Here is a 20,408-nt window from a genome sequence, read left to right as displayed (position 1 = left end):
TAACCTATATAACCTCTTAGTTGACCGATGACATAACGACTAAGAATCATGCCAACTTTTTCACAAGACTTATATAATTAAGTCATGGAGTGAATGGTTGGCGGATCGAGAAAGGAAGTTACGAATGAGTAGTTACAGAATTTTAGTTTGATGGGTATTTAGTGTTTAGGGTTGACCACGTTGATCGAGACCTAAACGATGACGAAAGTAAGTAAATTTTTTTACCATAATCTTTTATTCTCGTCACGAGAATATCCAACGGTTGAATTTGTGAAATTAAATTTTCTCCACGTTGTTGATTTTGGAGGGCATAATTTTCCATATAACCAATCAACAAGTTAAACTACATTAGCAGGCATATAAGATATTTGCAGAACTCAAAAAAAAAATATCTATAGAGGAAAATTGAAAATCGATAAAATTGACATTTTTTAAGTCAAAATATCTATAGATGTCGGGCCAAGTCGATTGTGGAATTTTAGGGGTCAAACTGGGCATATGTCGGGCCGGGTCGGTTCAAGGCCCAAACCGAACCCGACCCGAAGCTGTCGGTTGTGGAATTTTTAGGACCGAAATCGGATCTAGAATGTAATGGGCCGAATTTTCGGTTGGGCCGACCATTCGGGTCGGCCCGGTTCGGTTTCGGGTTGGACCGTTTTAGAGTTTTTGGCCCATTTTTGTGGACCAATTCATCAATATTCCAATTTCCCTGCTTTGTAAGACCTCTTTTGGGGCCATTCTGAAGGCCCAATTTTAAGGCCCAATTCTAAACACCTAAACTTTCAACAGAAATCAAACATTCAAAAATCAAAAGTTCAAAAATCAAAGTGCATCAACCTAGTTAAAGACTAAAAGTGCAGCAACCTAATAGTTCAATACCAGTACTACTTAAGTACTTAGTTACAGACCACTATAAATCCATCAGCCATACTAATAACAGTCCACCATCAGTTTCAGACTTTCAGTCTCAATAAAAGTACATCACCAACAACAAACAAAAGTCCTTGATTTACGGAAATAAAAATGTAGTAACTTAAAGTCTTCAACAAGCAGCTTCTTTCACCATCACATAGTCTCTTCGGGTAGATCACCAACATTCGTTACACCAGAATCAGCATCATATTCATAATATCAAATTTCAAGTTTTCAACAAATTCAACAAGTTTTCAAGAACAAAACAGAAGTAATTTACTTGCTTCCATCTTTTCCAGCTCAGCGTACTGCTCCATTTCAACCCTAGTAGGCTCCTTGAATAGTGGCTTACTTGTACCCCTCAACCAATCACTTGAACAAACAAGAGCCCCAACCATTTTAGGGGTCAAACTTGACCTAAATGGATCAAGAATCCTCTTTCCAAGACTGAAGGCGCTTTCACTAGCTACTGTTGATGCAGGTACATCCAAAACATCTCTTGCTATCTGCGACAGAATGGGAAATCTAGCACAATTCTCCTTCCACCAATCCAACACTTGAAAGCTTGGGTTTGAAGGATCCTCCGATGGCTCCAGCAGGTACTTATCAACTTCATTCTTGATCTCGACAACATCTTTTTCTTGCCTAAGCTTCATGAATTCATTCATGCTTGCAGCATAGCTGTCCTCTTCAACCAAACTTGCATTTCCAGCATCAAACTTTGGTTAAGTTGTAGAGAAAGACGCTTGTGCCGCCTCCGGATCATTTTCTGCATACTCAAGGAAAAGCTGCAGAAACATGCTCTTGACTTCATTCACCATCGAAGCCACTAAGGACTCGTCTTGCTGCAGTTTTGGAAAAAAATATTCCAAGTACAGCAGCTTGTACCTACAAAACAAAAATCGTGCAATTAGTTATGAAACATAACTCCATAGACTAAAGTGTAGCAACATATCAATGCATTTCAAAAACAAGTGCAGGAGCAATTTAATACTAAAATAAAAACAGAACCTTGGATCCAACACCACAGCTATCAAAAGAATCTTGTTCAACTCTTCAAGCCTCCCCCAATATTTGTCGAACTTCTTCTTCATTGAATTCCCAATGCTTAAAAGCAAAGAATCATCACCTTGTAAAAACAGAAATGGTGCAATTAGTTATGCTACTTTATAAAAACATAAAATTTGGCAACTAACAAAACAGAAATAAATGAAGTAGTTTACCTTGGATACACTTGTCCAACTCTCCGATGATGGTGCACATCCAAAGCAATGGCTGGTTTGCGGTAACAACTTGTGTCCCACTAAACTTGAGAGTTGCATCATAAAATATCTTCAAAAATTTGACCAGCCGTGCAGCCTTCTCCCAATCAAGACCAATTGGAGGTCCAGCTCTTTTCTTCCCACCAACCCTCTCATTGAAATAGGATTCAAACTGTGAATTCTCATCCTCCAACCTTAGAAAAGCTTTCCGGTACTTTATAGTTATCTCTAGCATGAAATAAGTTGAGTTCCATCTAGTGCACACATCTAAAGGCACTATCCCACCCTTATGCTCAACTTTTTCTTGAGCTGCACACTTTCGAAACTTTTCCAACCTAGCTGAACTTGACCTAGTGTACTTCACGCAGTTCCAATCCCCTCAATTGAGGAATCTAACTCCTCCATTCCATCCTTAACAATTAAGTTAAGGATGTGGCAGCAGCACCTCAAATGTAAAAACTGCCCACTCAAGACCAATTCTTTCCAATTTCCTATCTTTTATTTCATGTAGTCTAAAGCCACTTGATTAGGTGAAGCATTATCGACGACAATACAGAAAATTTTCTCTATTCCCCACCCAATTAGACAAGTCTCAACTAGCTGCCCTATTGTCTTGCCCCTATGGTTCGGTATCACACAAAAATTAAGGATTCTTTTGTGCAGAACCCATTCATCATCAATAAAGTGAGCTGTGAGAACCATATAGTTGATATTTTGGACTGAAGTCCAAGTATCAGTGGTTAGGGACACTCTCTGACCATAAGTGGCTAAAATATTTTTGATCCTAGTCTTCTCCGATTGATAGAGATCCCAAATATCTCTAGCAATTGACCTACAGGACAGCAGCTTAAACTGCGGCTAACAACTCTTCATGAAATCAATGAATCCCTGCCCTTCAACAAAACTAAAGGGCAGTTCATCCCTAATTACCATCCTAGCACAAGCAAGCCTCGCCACATCATTATCAAAAGATCGTGCAATTAACTTCCCACCATTATCTACCGAATCAAACACTAAATTTTTCTGTTTTTTAGCGGGAATGTAAAGGGGACACTTCTTACATTGATATAACATATGAGTTCTCATCGAATTCGTGCCATTAGACTTCGTGTGGTAGAAGTAAGTCTGCGGACAGTAGTTGCATTTGGCCCTCGGCTTCACCATCTTCGAACCATCAGGATTCACCAGCTGAGTGAAGTGCTCCCATGCAATGCTTTTGTTCTTCCTCTTCGTAGTAGACTAAACCGGAGGCACATCTGAAAAAGGGGTTGCAGCGCCAGTAGGAGGTAGAAGCGCAGGGGGAACTGTGGCACTAGATGAAGTCATATTAGCAGCAATAGTGCCAATGCTGCTCCCAGTGACTTCAGTCCCGACAAGCGGTGGTTGACCTTCAATCGATTCATCCATCATCGACAATTCTGCAAGTAAATCAGTAGATTAGTTCCAAATCAAACAAATGAAGACCATTCAGTATCTCTTATTCGATGTTATGCTAAATTATATCCCGAAGTTCACAACATATAAACTAAACAAATGAAGAAAGTGAACAAAGTGGTAAAGCTGCAAAACATGAGCTGTATTTGATATTTTTTCCAGTGAATAGATGTAGCAGCAGCAAACTATCAATGCATTTTAAAATCCCCAGACTAACATAAACACTCAAACAGTTTACCCAAAATCCCCATATTACAATGATTACTGATTACTCCTCATATCCTAATCCCAAAAGCCCTAATCTGAGAATCAAAGCAACATATGCAAACGTGACAGAAATCCCTAACAACATAGCTCCAAATCCCTAAATAGAACCATAAATCCCTAAAATCAAAACCCAACAAACAGAAAATTGAAAGAAACATAAAAAAAAAAATCTTTTCTTATTGTGAGTGAAATCTTCGACTCACTGAGAGGCTGAGAGAGTGAGAGAGAAGAGAGGATGCGAGCGAAGAGACTAGAGAGTGGCAAAGTGTTGTGGTTCAGCCCGGAAGAGTGCTGCAGATCGGAGACTTTAGGGTTCGAGGGTGAGTTTAAGAGTGAGAGGATGAGAGCGGCAGATCGGGTTTGAGAGGGTTAGAGACTTAGAGTGGCTGAGTGGGGAAGTGGGGATCGATCCCTTTAGGGTTTTCTTTAAATATGGATGATCAGGTTCGAAAGGGTGTAGGGAAATATCAGTGTTCCAGTCCTAGAAACCAATGAAATGAAGACAGATATAAAATATATGTTTGGCTTCAATTTTGTTGCAGCTGGTCAACAGTCTCTTTTCTTGCGCGGGCGTGCCAGCACCGTCGGGGGTGTCCCTTGACCTGACTTCTGTTGAGCGATTGTAGACGAGGAGAGCACCAACCTCGTCGTGGGATTCTTTGTGCCTCGTGGTGAGGACTTTGCTGAAGTTTCTTCTTGTTCACAAGTCGATACTCAATGTTGCAGATTGAGCAGAGCGAAATCACCGGGAAGTATTGAGATCTTGCTAAAGCGTGACTTTAGCTTGGCTGGGTTGCTAGGGCGTTACCCTTGCTTGGCTGATTCTGTAACAGTTGTGGTCGTGGCACTACCGTCGGCTCCCGAGGAGACTAGGACCGAAGCACGTTGACAGAGGGTTTGGTGGCACTGAAAGTCAGCTTCTGAGAAGACTAGGACTTGGAGTGTGATCACCGGTAAGAGAAAGAGAAGGAGAGGAGTTGCTCTTAGAGAGGTTGCTCTAGAGAGAACTTAGATCATCTTAGAGATGTTTTGATGTTGTGAATGTGTGTGTCTAGAATGAGAGGAGAAGGTGTTTATATAGGGAAGAAAAAGAAGAGTGAAATGATGAGTGGAAGAAAAATAATGAAAGTGGAGTATGAAAGTGATTTGTAAAATATGGAAAAGATAGAGAAATGATGAAATGAAAGCAAAGCATGAAGGTGCAGAAACATGGAAGTGATGATGATCTATTAAAGAGATTGTAGTAGAGAAATATATCCAAGGAAGAAAAGAAAAGCATCTAGCTTTCTTCATGTGGGTAGGAAACATGAACATGTGAATATTGAGCTGGTTTTAGGTCAGTTTCTGTCCCTTTATTCCTTCAATTATTTCTCCAACAAGACTTCAGAATGAGCCTTCGACTTCTTCATAAAAAATGTTCCACTATGAGTGTAGATCATCCTGACAAAGTTTCAAAGCTTCATTCCATGCGGTTGGGCCGGAAATGCTGCTGGACCTCTTACAGGTCCAGTTTTCCAGTTTTGCTTCTGTAGAAAATTGGACTGATTGTTTGAAGGCCTTCTACTCAAAACTAGCTCTATCACTCTTCATAAGAAATGATCCTTGGGATGTCTAGTATTAATCTGGAAAGTTTTAGCGCATTTAGATTTCATTTGGTTAGTCTGCCACCCCTACTTCATTGTTTAGCTCGGTTTCTCCTAGCCGAAGTAGGAAAATGTGCTAAAGTTGACTTTTCATGCTTCCATGCTTCCATAGTAGGCTTTATTTAGCCTCTAAATATATATTTCGAGCTTGTCAACAATATATAGCTTGAGCCACTGACATTGGCTCAATTTCTCCAACACATGCCTTGTCAGGCCAAAATGTTCATTTTGAGTCCAAACAATTATATATATATATATATAAATATACATAATATATTCCTTCGGTTCGGTCCGGTTTTAAGCGGTCGGTCCACCATATAAAACCGAGACCGTCCAGTTCGATCCGGTTCTATAAATTTTCGGTCATAATACCTTCGGTTCGGTTTCTGAACCGGAAAAACCGGTCCGATTCGGTCGGTTTTCAGCCTTAGTTAGGTTTTTTGCCCACCCCTACTAGCTATTTTGGCCTACGGCCACAGCCCCAATAGCCACAAGGAGCCTTCAGTTATAATTTCATGGCAATTTACATCGCAAAGAGAAATTTATTGAAAAAATCAATCTCAAGGACACACCTTTCGTTGCAATGTAGTGATACTCCTCCAAATAGGGATTATACAGCCGCGGCAATACTCATTTTTTGTCAAACTGGGGTCCCCAGATGATGAAGAATGAGGACTTGTTTTTTGGGTCTGAATGAATAATAAGAACTTAAAACGCAGAGAAGCAAAAAGGAAAAAATATGAAAACTTATCAGTCGGATAAATCTCGAAGTCTTTTTATAGCTCTCCCAAACAAGCATCAAAACAATATCTTCTTTCTCGTGTAATTGAAGTAAGACTATCCTAATATTGAGGGAAAGAATCCCGTGTAATTAGGAATGGAATAATTGCAATATCCTAGATTAGGATTGTAGTCATTCTGGTATCCTAGATTGATAGTCTGAGTTGTATTACCATACTGATTCCCTAGAATTGTGGATCGAGTATCAGCATAGTGTATATAAGTTGTAGGCAACTGTATTGAAGAATCAATCAATAAAAAATAGCTTTTCTTCACCACATCGTTTTCTTTATGGTATCAGAGCATATCGACTCTGAGGCATAATCTGAAAACAAGAAAACCAAAACCCATTCCTTAATGGCAGGAGATGACGTTTTGAAGATAGAGCAGAACAAGAATTCAACCTCTGCTTCACAGAGAAACCCCAAACCATGGGAGAACCCAAATCACCCCCTCTTTCTCCATCATTTAGATCAACCTGGCGCAACTCTTGTGTCACAACCACTGATGGAAGATAATTACACCACATGGGTCCAGTCTATGAGCATGGCCCTGACTATCAAGAATAAGAAAGGCTTCATTGATGGGACTCTCACGAGACCAACACATAATCCTAATGAGCAACAATAATGGGATCGATGCAATACCCTTGTCAAGACTTGGCTACTTGAAGCAATGTCAAAGGAAATCTCAAGCAGTGTTATTCACTGCAAAGAAGCGAGAGATATGTGGACTGAGATTCAGGAGCGGTTCTCTCATACGAATACAGTTCAACTATTTAATATAGAGAATGCTATTCATGACTGCGAACAAGGTGCAAATTCAGTTACAGCATTTTTCACAAAACTTAAAAGTCTTTGGGATGAAAAGGATGCCCTTTGTACTTTTCCACCATGCCAATGTGAAGCAGCTGCTAAAGTCAAAGCCTATCTAGAAACACAGAAGACTATGAAGTTTCTGATGGGACTTGGTGAGAGCTATGCAACCATTCGAAGTAATGTAATTGGAATGGATCCACTTCCAAATGTAAACAAGGCTTATGCCATGGCCTTGCGTAATGAGAAACAGGCAGAGGTCTCTAATGGGAAGACAATTGCACCACCACCTGAAGCGTCCACTCATCGTGCTACTAATTCAACAGAAGGAGAGAAGAAATGTGAAAAGTGCAACATGACAAACCATAGCACGAAAAATTGCAGGGCACATCTCAAATGCATCTATTGTAATGGCAAGGGGCATACCTACGAATATTGTCGTAGGAGGAAAAATGCAATGGAAGGAGGGCAACAAGCAAGGGCCAACCATGTAGCTTCTTCAAGTGACAACAAAGAAGGGATGACAACCTTTCCCTTTTCCCAAGAGGAGTGTAATCAAATGCTTGGTCTTCTGAGCAAATTTAAGACCGTTGCTAGCAACCAAGATGATTATCACCAAATGCTAGGAGCCTTGAACAAGCCTAACTCATCTGCAGTCAACCTTGTTGGTAATGTTCCTAATTATGAGGAACTTTCAGGTAAAAGTTTCAATGTTCCTCGTTGCTAAAGGGTTTAGTCAAGTTGAGGGTGTTGATTATAGAGAAACCTTCGCTCCAGTTGCTAAGCTAACTACGGTCCGTGTTCTGTTAAGTCTTGCTGCTCTACGAGGTTGGCATCTCCATCAATTAGATGTCAACAACGCTTTTCTGAATGGTGATCTCTATGAAGATGTCTACATGCACATTCCACCTAGTTTCGGACGAAAGGGGGAGTCTCGTGTCTGTAAACGGCCTGAAGCAAGCCTCAAGACAATGGTTTTTGAAGCTCTCTACAGCTCTCAAGTCTGCCGGTTTTCAACAGTCTTGGTCAGATTATTCTCTCTTCGTCCGAAACACACCAGGTCACTTCACAGCCTTGTTAGTTTATGTGGATGATGTTATTTTGGCCGGAAGCAGCTTGAAAGCCATCATAGAGACAAAAGAGTTTCTTTCGAAGCAATTTAAACTCAAGGACCTGGGGCAGCTTCGGTACTTTCTTGGAATAAAGGTAGCAAGATCTAAACAAGGGATTGCCTTGTGTCAAAGAAAATATGCTCTGGAAATTCTTGAAGATACTGGATTCTTGGGGGCTAAGCCTTCCCGATTCCCACTTGAACAAAACCTAGTTCTTACACAAGGAGACGGAAGCTTATTGAAGGATCCAGCGCAGTACCGAAGGCTAGTAGGGAGGCTCATCTATCTCACCATTACAAGGCCTGATCTTGTGTATCCTGTTCATATCTTGAGTCAATACATGGGCACACCGAGGCAGCCCCATCTTGAGGCAGCGCATAGGGTGCTGAGATATATTAAACACACACCAGGACAAGGCATACTCCTGCCTTCGACGGGAACATTAGAGCTTAAGGCATATTGTGATGCGGATTGGGCTCGATGTAAAGATACAAGGAGGTCCACAACCGGTTACTGTATTTTTCTTGGACAAGCACCCATTTCATGGAAAACCAAGAAGCAAAGCACCGTGTCAAGATCAAGTGCAGAAGCAGAATATCGATCCATGGCCACCACTTGCTGTGAAGTAACGTGGCTGAGAAACATACTCAAGGATCTGAATGTTGGACATACACAACCGGTCAAGCTATTCTGTGATAACCAAGCTGCCATCCACATCGCTTCCAATCCAGTGTTCCACGAGCGTACAAAACACATTGAAATAGATTGTCATGTTGTGCGTGAGAAGGTGCAAAGAGGACTAATCAAAACAATGCACATCCGAACCAAGGAGCAACCAGCTGACTTGTTTACCAAACTGTTGAGCTCAAACCAGTTTACTATGCTGCTGAGCAAGTTGAGAGTGATCAACATACACTCCAACTTGAGGGAGAGTATTGAGGGAAAGAATCCCGTGTAATTAGGAATGGAATAATTGCAATATCCTAGATTAGGATTGTAGTCATTCTGGTATCCTAGATTGATAGTCTGAGTTGTATTACCATACTGATTCCCTAGAATTGTGGATCGAGTATCAGCATAGTGTGTATAAGTTGTAGGCAACTGTATTGAAGAATCAATCAATAAAAAATAGCTTTTCTTCACCACATCGTTTTCTTTACCTAAGATTTCTTTGATTCTTTTATTTTCTTACTCTTCAAGATAAACAATTGGGATAATTGTTGATTTGGGTGTTCCATTTTGGTTCCTTTTTTTTTAATTATTGGTTTCACTTTGATTTAGATTTTGGGAAATCTGTGTTTACAGGTTGTTGTTTGGTTGCCCAAAATACCACGGGCACTCTCTTTCTCACCTTTAGCAATATTCGTTTGTAATTTCCTAGGTTATATTTCATTTAGATTTGAATCTGAAGGAATTTTGTATGAATCTGACTTGGGGTTTTCTATTTGGAATGGATTGCAAACTCAGATTGAATGGCAGGTTTAGATAGTCTTCGCATGTTATTTCTGATATTAACATCCAGATTAATGGATGACACATTATTTTGAAATCTCACTACCATGAGGGAGCCTTAAATCCATTTACTTTTGGAAAGCTAGCAGCAGTCTAACTAGAGCAGTTAGAACTCATACCCAAGCATGCGTCCCAACGAATACCAACGAGTGGAAACTTTCAGAACCTTGCTGGAACAAGTTTATGCATGTAGGTTTACTCTGAGCATTTAGTTTATGCTTCGGTAAGTATTTTCTCATTAATGGAAGTAGCAACTGAATATTTACTTCATGTGATTGTAGATTGTGGACATGCAATCTTAGATTGTAGAATCCTTATGGGATTTGGTAGCCAGCATTACTTTGGCATGGTATACCAAATTGATTTTTAAATGAAATATTGTTAAAATAATTGAAAAGTAATGAAGAGGGCGAGATATTAGTTTCAAGGGTAGTGACCGGGACAGCTTAATTAGGTGGTGCCCCATTGGTAGAAAACCAATTTGGAGTGTGTACCTGGCAAACATGTATTTTGTGGCTAAAGGCCAATAACCACGGTAATCTGGCCCCATTAGACAAAAAAATGGTTGTGCTCATAGGCCCAATAGCAAGTAGTGTATTTTGTCTGGTTACATAAGTCTTATTTTGTAAATTAATGGGAATCTTGACTTGGCTTAAAGACGATATATTAAATGTCTGGACCAAATTCTACGATGAAATTACAAGGCAATTGTTGGAAAACCAATCCTCAATGGCTATCCATATATCTTATTTCTAGGGTTATAAATGTGGGTTTGGTGAAAGAGCAAAGTGAGTGACGTACACAATACCAAAGCTGCCCATATAACTTGCAATGAATTTTCTCATTCCCTATATCATAGTTGCATTGCCTGTAATAATAACTGTTTCCTATTATTTGCTCTCAAGGAATTGGAGAGTTTCCAAGGGCGTAACAGCTCCTGAAGCCAAGGGTGCATGGCCTATATTTGGTCACCTTCCCTTGTTAGGAGGGTCGACCAAGCCTCTTCACGGAACCTTAGGAGCCATGGCTGACAAGTATGGACCCCTTTTCACCGTCCGGCTCGGGATGCATCAATCTTTGGTGGTGAGCAGTAGTGAGATGGCTAAGGAGTGCTTTACGATCAAAGACACGTGCTTGTCCTCCCGCCCCAAAATGGCACTTGCAAATCACATGGGCTATAACTACGCCATGTTTGCGTTAGCCCCAGCCGGACCCTACTGGCGAGAAATACGTAAGATTACCACTTTAGAGTTGCTCTCCAACCGCCGGCTCGAGCTGCTCAAACACATAAGAGTCTCGGAGGTGAGTACCTTCTTGAAAGAAACATACAAAACTTGGACCAGTAGAGCAAATGAAAACAAGGGCTCGAACAGTGACCAAGTGTTGGTGGAGTTAAAACAATGGTTTGGGGACCTCACTCTAAACGTGATTCTCAGGATGGTGGCTAGAAAGCGTTACTCATTTGCTACCGACGAGGAAGAAAAGAAGGAAGCACGTCTACTCTAGAAGGCGTTGAGGGAGTTCTTTAACTTAATGGGGATGTTATTGGTGGGCGATGTGATTCCTCATCTTCGGTGGTTGGATTTAGGTGGACATGAGAAAGCCATGAAGAAAACCGGAAAAGAATTGGACGCCATTCTTGGAAATTGGGTAGAAGAGCATAAGCAAAAGAGAGCACTAGAAGGCGATGCAGCTCATAATTGTAAAGTGGAGCAAGACTTCATAGACACCATGATTTCGATACTTAAAGATGCCGACGTCGGCGGTTTTGATGCAGATACCATTAACAAAGCCACAAGCTTGGTACTTACTATATGCACTCAAATTTGAATATTTTTATATACATCTTTTATATATAAATACTTTGTGTTTTTCTCAGAATATGATTGCAGGAGGCAGTGATACCACCATGGTCACTTTGACATGGGCAATAGCATTACTGTTAAACAACCGTGAAAAGTTGAAAAGAGCCCAAGATGAACTAGACACCGAGATAGGAAAGAGAGATTTGTGAGTGAGTCGGATATGAGCAAGCTGGTTTATATCCAAGCCATAGTGAAAGAGACGCTTCGATTATACCCGGCAGCACCATTATCAGCACCACATGAATTCGACAAGGACTGCACCATAGGTGGCTACCATGTCCCAAAAGGTACACGGTTGATCACAAACCTATGGAAGATCCAAACCGACCCAAAAATGTGACCGGATGACCCATTAGGGTTCAAGCTGGAGAGATTTCAAACCACCCATAAGGATGTCAATGTTAGGGGTCAACACTTTGGGTTCATTCCATTTGGAAGTGGAAGAAGAGCATGCCCTAGACTATCTTTTGGTATTCAAATGGTGCAATTTACATTGGCCAACTTCCTACATGCGTTCCAAGTTTCAACTTTTTCCGATAATGCACCAATTGATATGACCGAGAGTTTTGGGCTCACTAACATCAGGGATACTCTACTTGCAGTTCTCATTGAGCCTCGTTTGTCTCATAAGCTTTATAGATGAAAAATAGTTATCATGTTATCTAAGGTACAAAATAAAAATTATTCATCGGTCATGGGTTGTGATACTATGATAGGTCATTGACCCAAAGCACTAAAATGAGCAAAAATTATCTCACTTACCCCGGCAATAAATTTTTATTCCCACTTATTCTATTTAATGTAAAATGACATTTTTTCCCTTGACTTAATTAATAATTACACTTACCCTATCTCTCTCTTTCTCTCTCTCTCTCTCATCTTCCAGAGCAGATCAGATATATATATATATATATATATATATATATATATATAAGCCCTCTCTCTTTCCTTAAAGGCTTATATATATATATATATATATATATATATAAGCCTTTAAGGAAAGAGAGAGGGTTTTGAGGTCTCTCTACAAAATCAGTCCAAAATTAGGCAGCGGTGGCGGAGCTCAAGTCATTCTAGAATTGGGTGGCAGCGGATGAAATGTCCAGAATTGGGATTCCAGAATTAAGGAAGCTAGATAGACTTCAACCCAGGGGTAGATTGGACTTTGCATCCAAATTTATGGTCAAAATCTAAAAAGTGGGGCTCCATGTCGGCTCCAACTCAGCGAATGACGTCACATTTGGAGAGAAATTTAAAAATTGAATGCGGCTTATACGAATTGAAAGCCAGGGACCAACGTGATTAATTCTCAAAAAGAGGGACCAGACTGATTTTAACCCTAAAATTTGAGGGACTAAACTGAATTTAATCCAAAAAAATATCATCATTTTAGAGTAGTAGGTACTTATACCTACTAAATTATCACATTACATTCAAACGATACAATTGGGAAAACTACTCATCAAGTCATCATAGATCAGAAAAATTGTGTAGAATATTGACCATTTGTTCACTCAAGTGCTGCCCAATCGTTTTTTGTTTTTTTTTTCAAAAATGAAGTTCTGATTAAGAACAACAACAGGGCATAAGAAAGAAAACTGATACAATATTACAATAGAGGAAATAAAACAATCCCATCCACTCCAGTACTCTACTAGGATTAGGGCAGAGGGGAAAAACAACTAGAAATAAGGGCAATAGAAAAATTAGACCACCGAAGTAGGTGTGAGCCAATTGATGAGGAGTCTTCTACCAGTTATTAGAGATGTTTTAATCAAGATCCAATTTGCTACATCAATTTTGATTGTAGTCCATCCACTTTTTTTTATTGTTAATTATAGTCCAATCACTTTTTTCATTGTCCATTTTGCCCCTCAAGGTAAATTAAGGAAACAAATCAAAATTTCATAATTTGGAGAATTTGTTTTCAGTTCAAATCTTTAAATTTTGAATTTCAAAATTTCTCAAATCTACTCAAGGAAAATAATTGTAACAAACAATATGCATTTAAAACTATGTATACATATCATGTTTACCTATGGGATGAAATCAGCTGTCCCCAATACACTATCTCTATTCTGTCCCCATGCATTCATTGGTCCACAAAGATTAAGAAAATATTTTCTTACTCTTTTGTTCTATTTTTTATTCTTTGTGGACCAATGAATGCATGGGGACAGAATGGGGATAGTGTAATTGGGGTCAGTTGATTTCATTCCGTTTACCTATATAAAAGGTAATTAATTCTCAAACAATTCAATGCATCAATACCAAAAAAAAAAAGTAGCGACTGACTAAAGTTGACACAACAATAGGTAGAGCTATAATAGTATACTAGTCCATAATCGAGCTTTAACACTATCCCTAATTTACAAGGAGAGATAAAAAAAAAAAAAAAAAAAAGGCTCTGCTACGGTTGCTTTTACGCCGCTCTAGGCCTCTAAACATCTTCCTCCATCATCGATGGAGACATATTCCGATCTCCATTCCATCGGACTCACTGAGCGTGGCTGCTGCCGTCTCCACCAAGAGGCCAAGGCTAGGCTTTTTACCTACCATGACCTCCGTCTCCTAGTCCCAATCTAATTTTGAAGCCTCAGTGCTATGCTGCCATTTTGGACCGAGACGTCAAGTCACTGACGAATGGAGGTTTAGGCTTGATGGAGGCTTTGCAGGTGAGCAGCTCTGCTTTGACGGTGCCGGCGGTGAAGCAAAAAGAGGCAAGCTGTTTTGTGCAGGTGATGGTGCGAGAAATTGTGCTAAGATTTGCAAGGGCAACGGCTAGAGATTTTAAGCCTCGATCTGTAGCTCTAGCGAGAGTAGCTTTGCATACCGCCGGACTGGTGTGACAGCAACATTGATCATGCCAGAGAACGGTGTCTCCTAGATGGGGGTGCCCAAATCAGTTTGGGTGCCTAAATTGGGTTGGGTGCTCGAAATGGATTGGATACCTAACACATTTTTTTTAGACTTGGGCCCAATTTTGGATAAGACTAATAGGCTCTAGCTCACTAAGATTTCGGACTGCTGAAGAAATCATGAGTCTGCTGTTTTTAGGAAGACCTCCTAGCCCTAGCTTGAAGGGCAAGAAGAAAATATAATTTTTTATTTTCTATGCCTATAAACTATGCTTTCATTTGTATTATAACTATAGGCTTGCTTGAATAAGTGACCATGTGTGTACCGTCAAATGATTGGACCTAATCTATGTATCACTGTGGTTCTTACCACAAACTCTTTATCTACCCATAGATGGTAGAGGGAGGATATATAATAGCCCCTTTTGACTTGAGCATTAATATATCAACATGATTTTCAAAAAAAAAAAAAATCATCCCTAATTAATAGGTGGGGAAAAAGAAACCAGGACACAACTACTTACCTTCTTTTACGATATGAAAAATTCATCTCCATTTCTAAAATATTATCTTTGTACTCGGTATCAAAAGTGCAAACATATCTATGCACAAGATAATAAAAAAAATAGCAAGGCAGTTTTAACATTGTTCCTAATAAAAGGGAGACAAGCTATGGTACATACCAGTATCTCAGTATCATTTTACATCTATTTGAACAAAAAATTACAAGTATTTGAACCAAAATTACAACATTGAGAACAAAAGTTATCATATTCATTTACACTATTTACATATAGTTAAACAAAAATTACAACTTTGACAATGAATTTGTTTAAAAGCTTGTAACAATGTCGTAGGAGGTGTAATTACCATTATTAGAACTAAGATTACACAAAATAGGACTCAACATTACCACTCTGACAACAAATTTGTTGTCACTTTTGTAAATGTGGGTATGAGGTACATACCAGTATTGTGGAATTTTCCATAAAAAGGTATGAAAAGAAAAAAGAACCATCCCAACTTATCTTTCCCTTAAGATATTATCTTTGTACTAGGTATCAAAAGTGTAAACATATCTATGCGCAAGGTAATGAAGAAAGAGCAAGTTGTTTTAACATTGTTCCTAATCAAAAAGTAGGAAACATTCACTATAACAAATAAAGCATATAAATGTGAAATAACTATGTCTAATAAAATTCTAGGACAATCTTTGACTAACACCATAATCGTTTCTATATACAAGGTATGCAAAAACTTCTTACCAAGTCTATGATAAATTAGGTAGCTGCGAATTGAAGAGGTCACATTCGTAAGACATAAAAATGAACTAAGAAAGGAGAAGCCACACATTTGGATAGAAAAAAAAAATGAAAAAAAAGAAATGAGAAGTATGTATTGGAAAAAAGATAGCCATGGAATGAGAGCAAGAAAGATATTTAAGAAGGAAAAAGAAATCAGATGTTAGGTGCTTGAACTAATATATAAAAGCATATTTAGTAGACTCTCTATTTTAACTCTTTGGTTATTTTAGAAAACATGTTTAGCTTTTTATCTATTTTAGCAACTGCACCAGATTCCTAAGTGACTCTCTATTATAACTTTTAGCTATCTCGCTCATAATATAGAGAGCAAGATGAAGTTCTCTATAATTTAAAACATTCATTTTGAGTTATTTTATGTAATTTATAAGTACATTTAAACTATTTAGTCTTCATTTAAAAAATAATATAAATTTAAAACTAGCTAAAATAAAGAGCATTGATGCAGACATATTTCTAAAGTGGCTAGTTAAAATGACTTTTTAGTTACTTTTGGCTAAAATTTGACTCAAAAACTTTTGAGTCAAATTAACTAAACATGCTAAAATAGATAAAAAGCTAAACATGCTCTCCAAAATAACTAAATAGTCAAAATAGAGAGTCTGCTAAAGATGCTCTAAGGAGTTTCTAAACGTTTAATACATTAATTATTAACTTTAATTAAAAAACAGTAATTTTAGGAAACCTTGTTTAGAAGATAAATTGAATTTATTATTTCATGAAATCTTGTTTGACTATCATTAATTATGTCAATTAGGATGATAATCTATTCAATTTATTACAAAAGGGTATAATAGGAATGCACAAATATACAATTAATTGGGAAAAAAAATGAAAAAGAAAGAAATTCTATGTGGCAGGTGAGTCATAAGACCTGTAATTAACAAAAAATTTCTTGTGAATTACATCCGATATAGAAGATGAATTTTAGACTTAAAATGAATTTTGTCTAGTAGTTAGTAACTAGATAGATGGCCCACGCTTTGCTGCGGGTATTTTTATTATCGTTATGTGTTTCCAATCAATTAAAGAAACCGCTCTGCAATGTTGGTGATGGAGAAGTTCACAACTATACAGGACGGAAGCGATGGAAAAAAAAGCAACTGAACTCTACATGTGTAAAATAGGTTTAAAAAAAAAAAAAAACTGTAATGTGTTAGGAAAAAAAAAGCTAGGACAGAAAGGTAATTATAATAAATATGTAAGGGCAAAATGATCAGTGAACTATTCATTTCATTTGTCTTTTTGTAAGTGGCCTTTAGTATAGTTATAAAGAGTGCCCGCGCTTTGCTGCGAGAATTATTGTTATATGTTATTGGAATAACTGAAATTTAAATGTTTTGTTGAAATTTACAGATTTAGTTTGGTTTGAATTTATTGATTCCGGTGGAGAAATTCGTGTAACCTGTTTTAATCATGCAGTTAAAGAATTCAGAAGATGTACACCTTTGAGGTTGGTACAACTTTTGAATTTTTTAGCTGCATGATTAGCACATGTTACACGAAGTTCTCACTGGAATTAATAACTTCAAATCAAACTTGGTATGTATAGTTTAATGAAGCTATAAATAGAACACAATAATGAGAAGTGTTTGATAAATGTTGGCTTGAAAATTTGAGGTTTTGTGGCTTGTTTTTCCACTAATCTCACTGAAAATTGATCCAGATTATGGTTCAGTCCCTGCAATGTACATTTGACAAATTTTATTACGCATGAAGGGCTATCTATGATATGACTGCAATTTATGAAGTGAGGCATGATGGTTATTGATTTGTATAGTGAATGATTATGCTAACCTTGGAGCAAAACTTCTTTAAGTTTCGAAATCTGTGTCTCTAGGAGTTTTAAAAATCTGGTCTTCTGAATTTCTTGAATATATCCATTTTTCAAGGGCTAAATACGTAGAAAACAATGGATTAGATTTTTAGTGGCTGAAGTGAGATAAAGAAAAAAGAAATCGTAACAACAATATTAATGAATGGATAGATGAAATTTGACAATATCTAAGTAAACTAAAACAAATGCAGAGAGCTGAAAACAGGTTGACTAAAGTTTCAGTCTATGATGTGGAATTACAGAGGCTGATTCATCGGAAGTTGCACTTGAACACAATGAAAATGCAAAAACAGTAGCAACATGCTATTGAATTTTGCATGAATCAGAGTTATTGATAGTTAATCATTTGCCACTCATGTTGAGTAGTTTTGATTCAAAATGATACGAATATTTGTTTCATGTTTGTATTTGTATTAGAAAGAAATGTTGAAAGCCAGTGTAATTGATAAGAAATGAATCAGTTAGCTTAGCTTATTACCCAAATGCAAGCAAAGCAGATAATTTTAATCAACATGCCTCATCTCCAAGTATCTCTTCAACCTGACCTGAATTTTAGGTCAGATCATTTTAATTAGGTAATAAAAATTGAAAAGGTTTACTGAAGAAAATACCACTCTTGTTTTCTTAACATAGAATCAGACTTACCGATATGAATGTTGTGGTGACTCCTGCCAATGAATGTGGTAGCTAGATTCAAAGTTGCTATGAATGTAGCCTGTGATGCTGTTTTTGTATTAGAGGTAGCAGATTATTCTGCATCGTGCAAGAAGATCATTTTGTCCTATGTTTTCACTTCTTTCCTCCTCTTTTTCTTCCAGTTTGTGCTGAATGAACTTTGTAATGGTTGGTTGAGGCTGTGATGAACCAATAGTGTAATTACTGAGAAAAAAAAAACAAAAAGAAAAGAAAGATTAAGGGGGGTGAAATTTGCACACCCCTTTCACCTTTTTTTAATATTTCTTATCATTCACTATATTTATCTTCCAAAACTATCCTTCTCTCTCTCTCTCTCTCCCCCTCTGATCCGCTCTACACCAAAAACCAGTAACGGCTACTTCCAAAACCATGACCACCCTCTCTCCTCCTCCTCCGAGTTTCAATCCTCTAAAACTCGCTCCCAAATCCCTCATTCCACCCAAACCGGCCTCCGCCTCCGAACCCGACCCGTCCGTTACAGAAACCCCAACCCCAGGTCCAAACCCGACCCAATCCCCCACCACCCTCCTCCACCTCGCTTTCAACCAAGACCACACCTGCTTCTCCGCCGCCACCGACTCCGGCTTCCGCGTCTACACCTGCGACCGATGCCTCCTCGTTGGATCCAACGGCGCTGGCAAAACCATGATCCTCAGGATTCTCGGAGGCAAGCACATGGTCGACCCCAGCATGGTCCGGGTTCTGGGTCGCTCGGCTTTCCACGACACCGCTCTCACTGGCTTCGGCGACCTGTCGTACCTAGGCGGAGAGCGGCGGCGTGACGTGGCGTTTGCTGGTTTCGACATTCCGATACAGATGGATGTTTCGGCTGATAAATTGATCAACGGGGTAGCTGGGATTGACCCACAAAGGAGAGCTGAGCTGATCAAGGTGTTGGATATTGATCTTTCATGGAGGTTGCATATTCATCTCGGTTATGTAATTTTCGTTTTTGGACATTGATGAAATGTGTGTGAATGAATTTAGGTGCTTCTGCTTGATGAGATCACGGTGGACCTTGATGTGCTAGCGAGGGCGGACCTGCTCCAGTTCTTGAGGAAGGAATGTGAGGAGCGAGGTGCTATGATCGTTTCTCAAGCCCCAAATTGGAGAGAGAGAGTCTGAGACTCGGATCGGAGGGGGAGAGAGAGAGAGAGAGAAGGGTAGTTTTGGAAGATAAATATAGTGAATGATAAGAAATATTAAAAAAAGGTGAAGGGTGTGTAGAATGTAAAAGGGGGTGTGCAAATTTCACCCCCCCCCCCCCCCCCCCCCCCCACGATTAAAACAAATATAAGACAAAACCCTTATGCAAATCTTTCAACATTGAGTGCAGGGATCCATTTCTTCAAGAGATAGGACGCAAAGGTAAAAGGGAGGGAACTAAAGTTTAGTAGACAAAAACCATATTATCAACTTAAATTGAATTTGAAATGATGTAATCTAGCTTACAGGTTTAACTGCTTCCACATGGGATTCAGCCCACTCTCTAGCTTCACCTTTTTTTATCTAGGGCATGACAATTAAGAACATGGAGCTAGTCAGCTAATAAGCATAGATGGTCTCCAGTCAGCATAAAGTATTAAAAAAAAGCAAAGTCTTCAAATGACTATTCTACAATTAATTGTAATACCTTCTGAATCACCACCTCTACAGCAGGTTTTCCATGCTCATTCCAGTGTTTCTCTACAAAGGACGGCAAGGTGATAATAACTTCAAAGTCCTTGACAAAAGCTTATCATTACAATTGTAAAATGGATTTAAGTTTGCCTGACAATAGGCAAAATGAAGAGTGAGCAAGCAAAACTCAGATTTATCACTAATTTTCTTTTTGTGTTCAAACGCTGCAATAATAAAGAGAAACGCTACTTACGTAAACAGACACTATCAAATCAATCAACCAGAACGATTTGAGTGGACAACAAAGTTGTCACAAAGAAGGAAAGAAAAGTGACTCATCATTCACGGACATGTAGCCACCTTTAGATAAAGAAATATTATATATCTTTTCAATGACCTTCCTATGTATGATGTTATCATCCATAGCCAAAAATTATTATTATACATACATACATCTAAAGCTGAAGTCCTGT

The 20,408-nt window shown here is 38.6% G+C and overlaps 4 protein-coding genes, 1 long non-coding RNA gene and 1 pseudogene across 6 annotated transcripts; 4 read left to right on the top strand and 2 right to left on the bottom strand.

The window, feature by feature from the left end:
* Positions 1 to 1,175: 1,175 nt before the first annotated feature.
* On the bottom strand, positions 1,176 to 3,710 carry LOC133733602 (zinc finger BED domain-containing protein RICESLEEPER 2-like). Its single transcript, XM_062161240.1, has 3 exons — positions 2,136 to 3,710; positions 1,924 to 2,041; positions 1,176 to 1,800 (listed from the first exon to the last, which is right to left on the bottom strand). Exons 1-3 carry the CDS (start codon positions 2,407 to 2,409, stop codon positions 1,638 to 1,640), a joined length of 555 nt encoding a protein of 184 aa, XP_062017224.1. The 5' UTR covers positions 2,410 to 3,710; the 3' UTR covers positions 1,176 to 1,637.
* Positions 3,711 to 6,973: 3,263 nt separating this feature from the next.
* LOC133730515 (uncharacterized) lies at positions 6,974 to 7,840 on the top strand. Its single transcript, XM_062158092.1, has one exon. It carries the CDS (start codon positions 6,974 to 6,976, stop codon positions 7,838 to 7,840), a length of 867 nt encoding a protein of 288 aa, XP_062014076.1.
* A 161-nt stretch (positions 7,841 to 8,001) lies between these two features.
* LOC133730514 (uncharacterized mitochondrial protein AtMg00810-like) lies at positions 8,002 to 9,183 on the top strand. Its single transcript, XM_062158091.1, has one exon. It carries the CDS (start codon positions 8,002 to 8,004, stop codon positions 9,181 to 9,183), a length of 1,182 nt encoding a protein of 393 aa, XP_062014075.1.
* A 1,303-nt stretch (positions 9,184 to 10,486) lies between these two features.
* On the top strand, positions 10,487 to 12,443 carry LOC133728969 (cytochrome P450 CYP82D47-like; annotated as a pseudogene).
* A 4,507-nt stretch (positions 12,444 to 16,950) lies between these two features.
* On the bottom strand, positions 16,951 to 19,880 carry LOC133728139 (uncharacterized). 2 transcript variants are annotated; one of them, XR_009855639.1, is made up of 4 exons: positions 19,768 to 19,880; positions 18,265 to 18,498; positions 18,098 to 18,164; positions 16,951 to 17,463 (listed from the first exon to the last, which is right to left on the bottom strand). It is a non-coding gene; the product is annotated as an uncharacterized LOC133728139 (long non-coding RNA). The 2 variants fall into 2 exon arrangements; XR_009855640.1 differs by lacking the exon at positions 16,951 to 17,463 and adding an exon at positions 17,518 to 17,676.
* LOC133734305 (ABC transporter I family member 20-like) lies at positions 18,677 to 19,551 on the top strand. Its single transcript, XM_062161925.1, has 2 exons — positions 18,677 to 19,206; positions 19,303 to 19,551. Exons 1-2 carry the CDS (start codon positions 18,685 to 18,687, stop codon positions 19,438 to 19,440), a joined length of 660 nt encoding a protein of 219 aa, XP_062017909.1. The 5' UTR covers positions 18,677 to 18,684; the 3' UTR covers positions 19,441 to 19,551.
* Positions 19,881 to 20,408: the final 528 nt, after the last annotated feature.

The sequence above is a fragment of the Rosa rugosa genome, chromosome 2, assembly GCF_958449725.1.
Source record: "Rosa rugosa chromosome 2, drRosRugo1.1, whole genome shotgun sequence".
Taxonomy (NCBI): Eukaryota; Viridiplantae; Streptophyta; class Magnoliopsida; order Rosales; family Rosaceae; genus Rosa; species Rosa rugosa.
The sequence above is the reverse complement of the archived record's forward strand: the minus strand, read 5'-3'. Positions and strand labels throughout refer to the sequence as shown.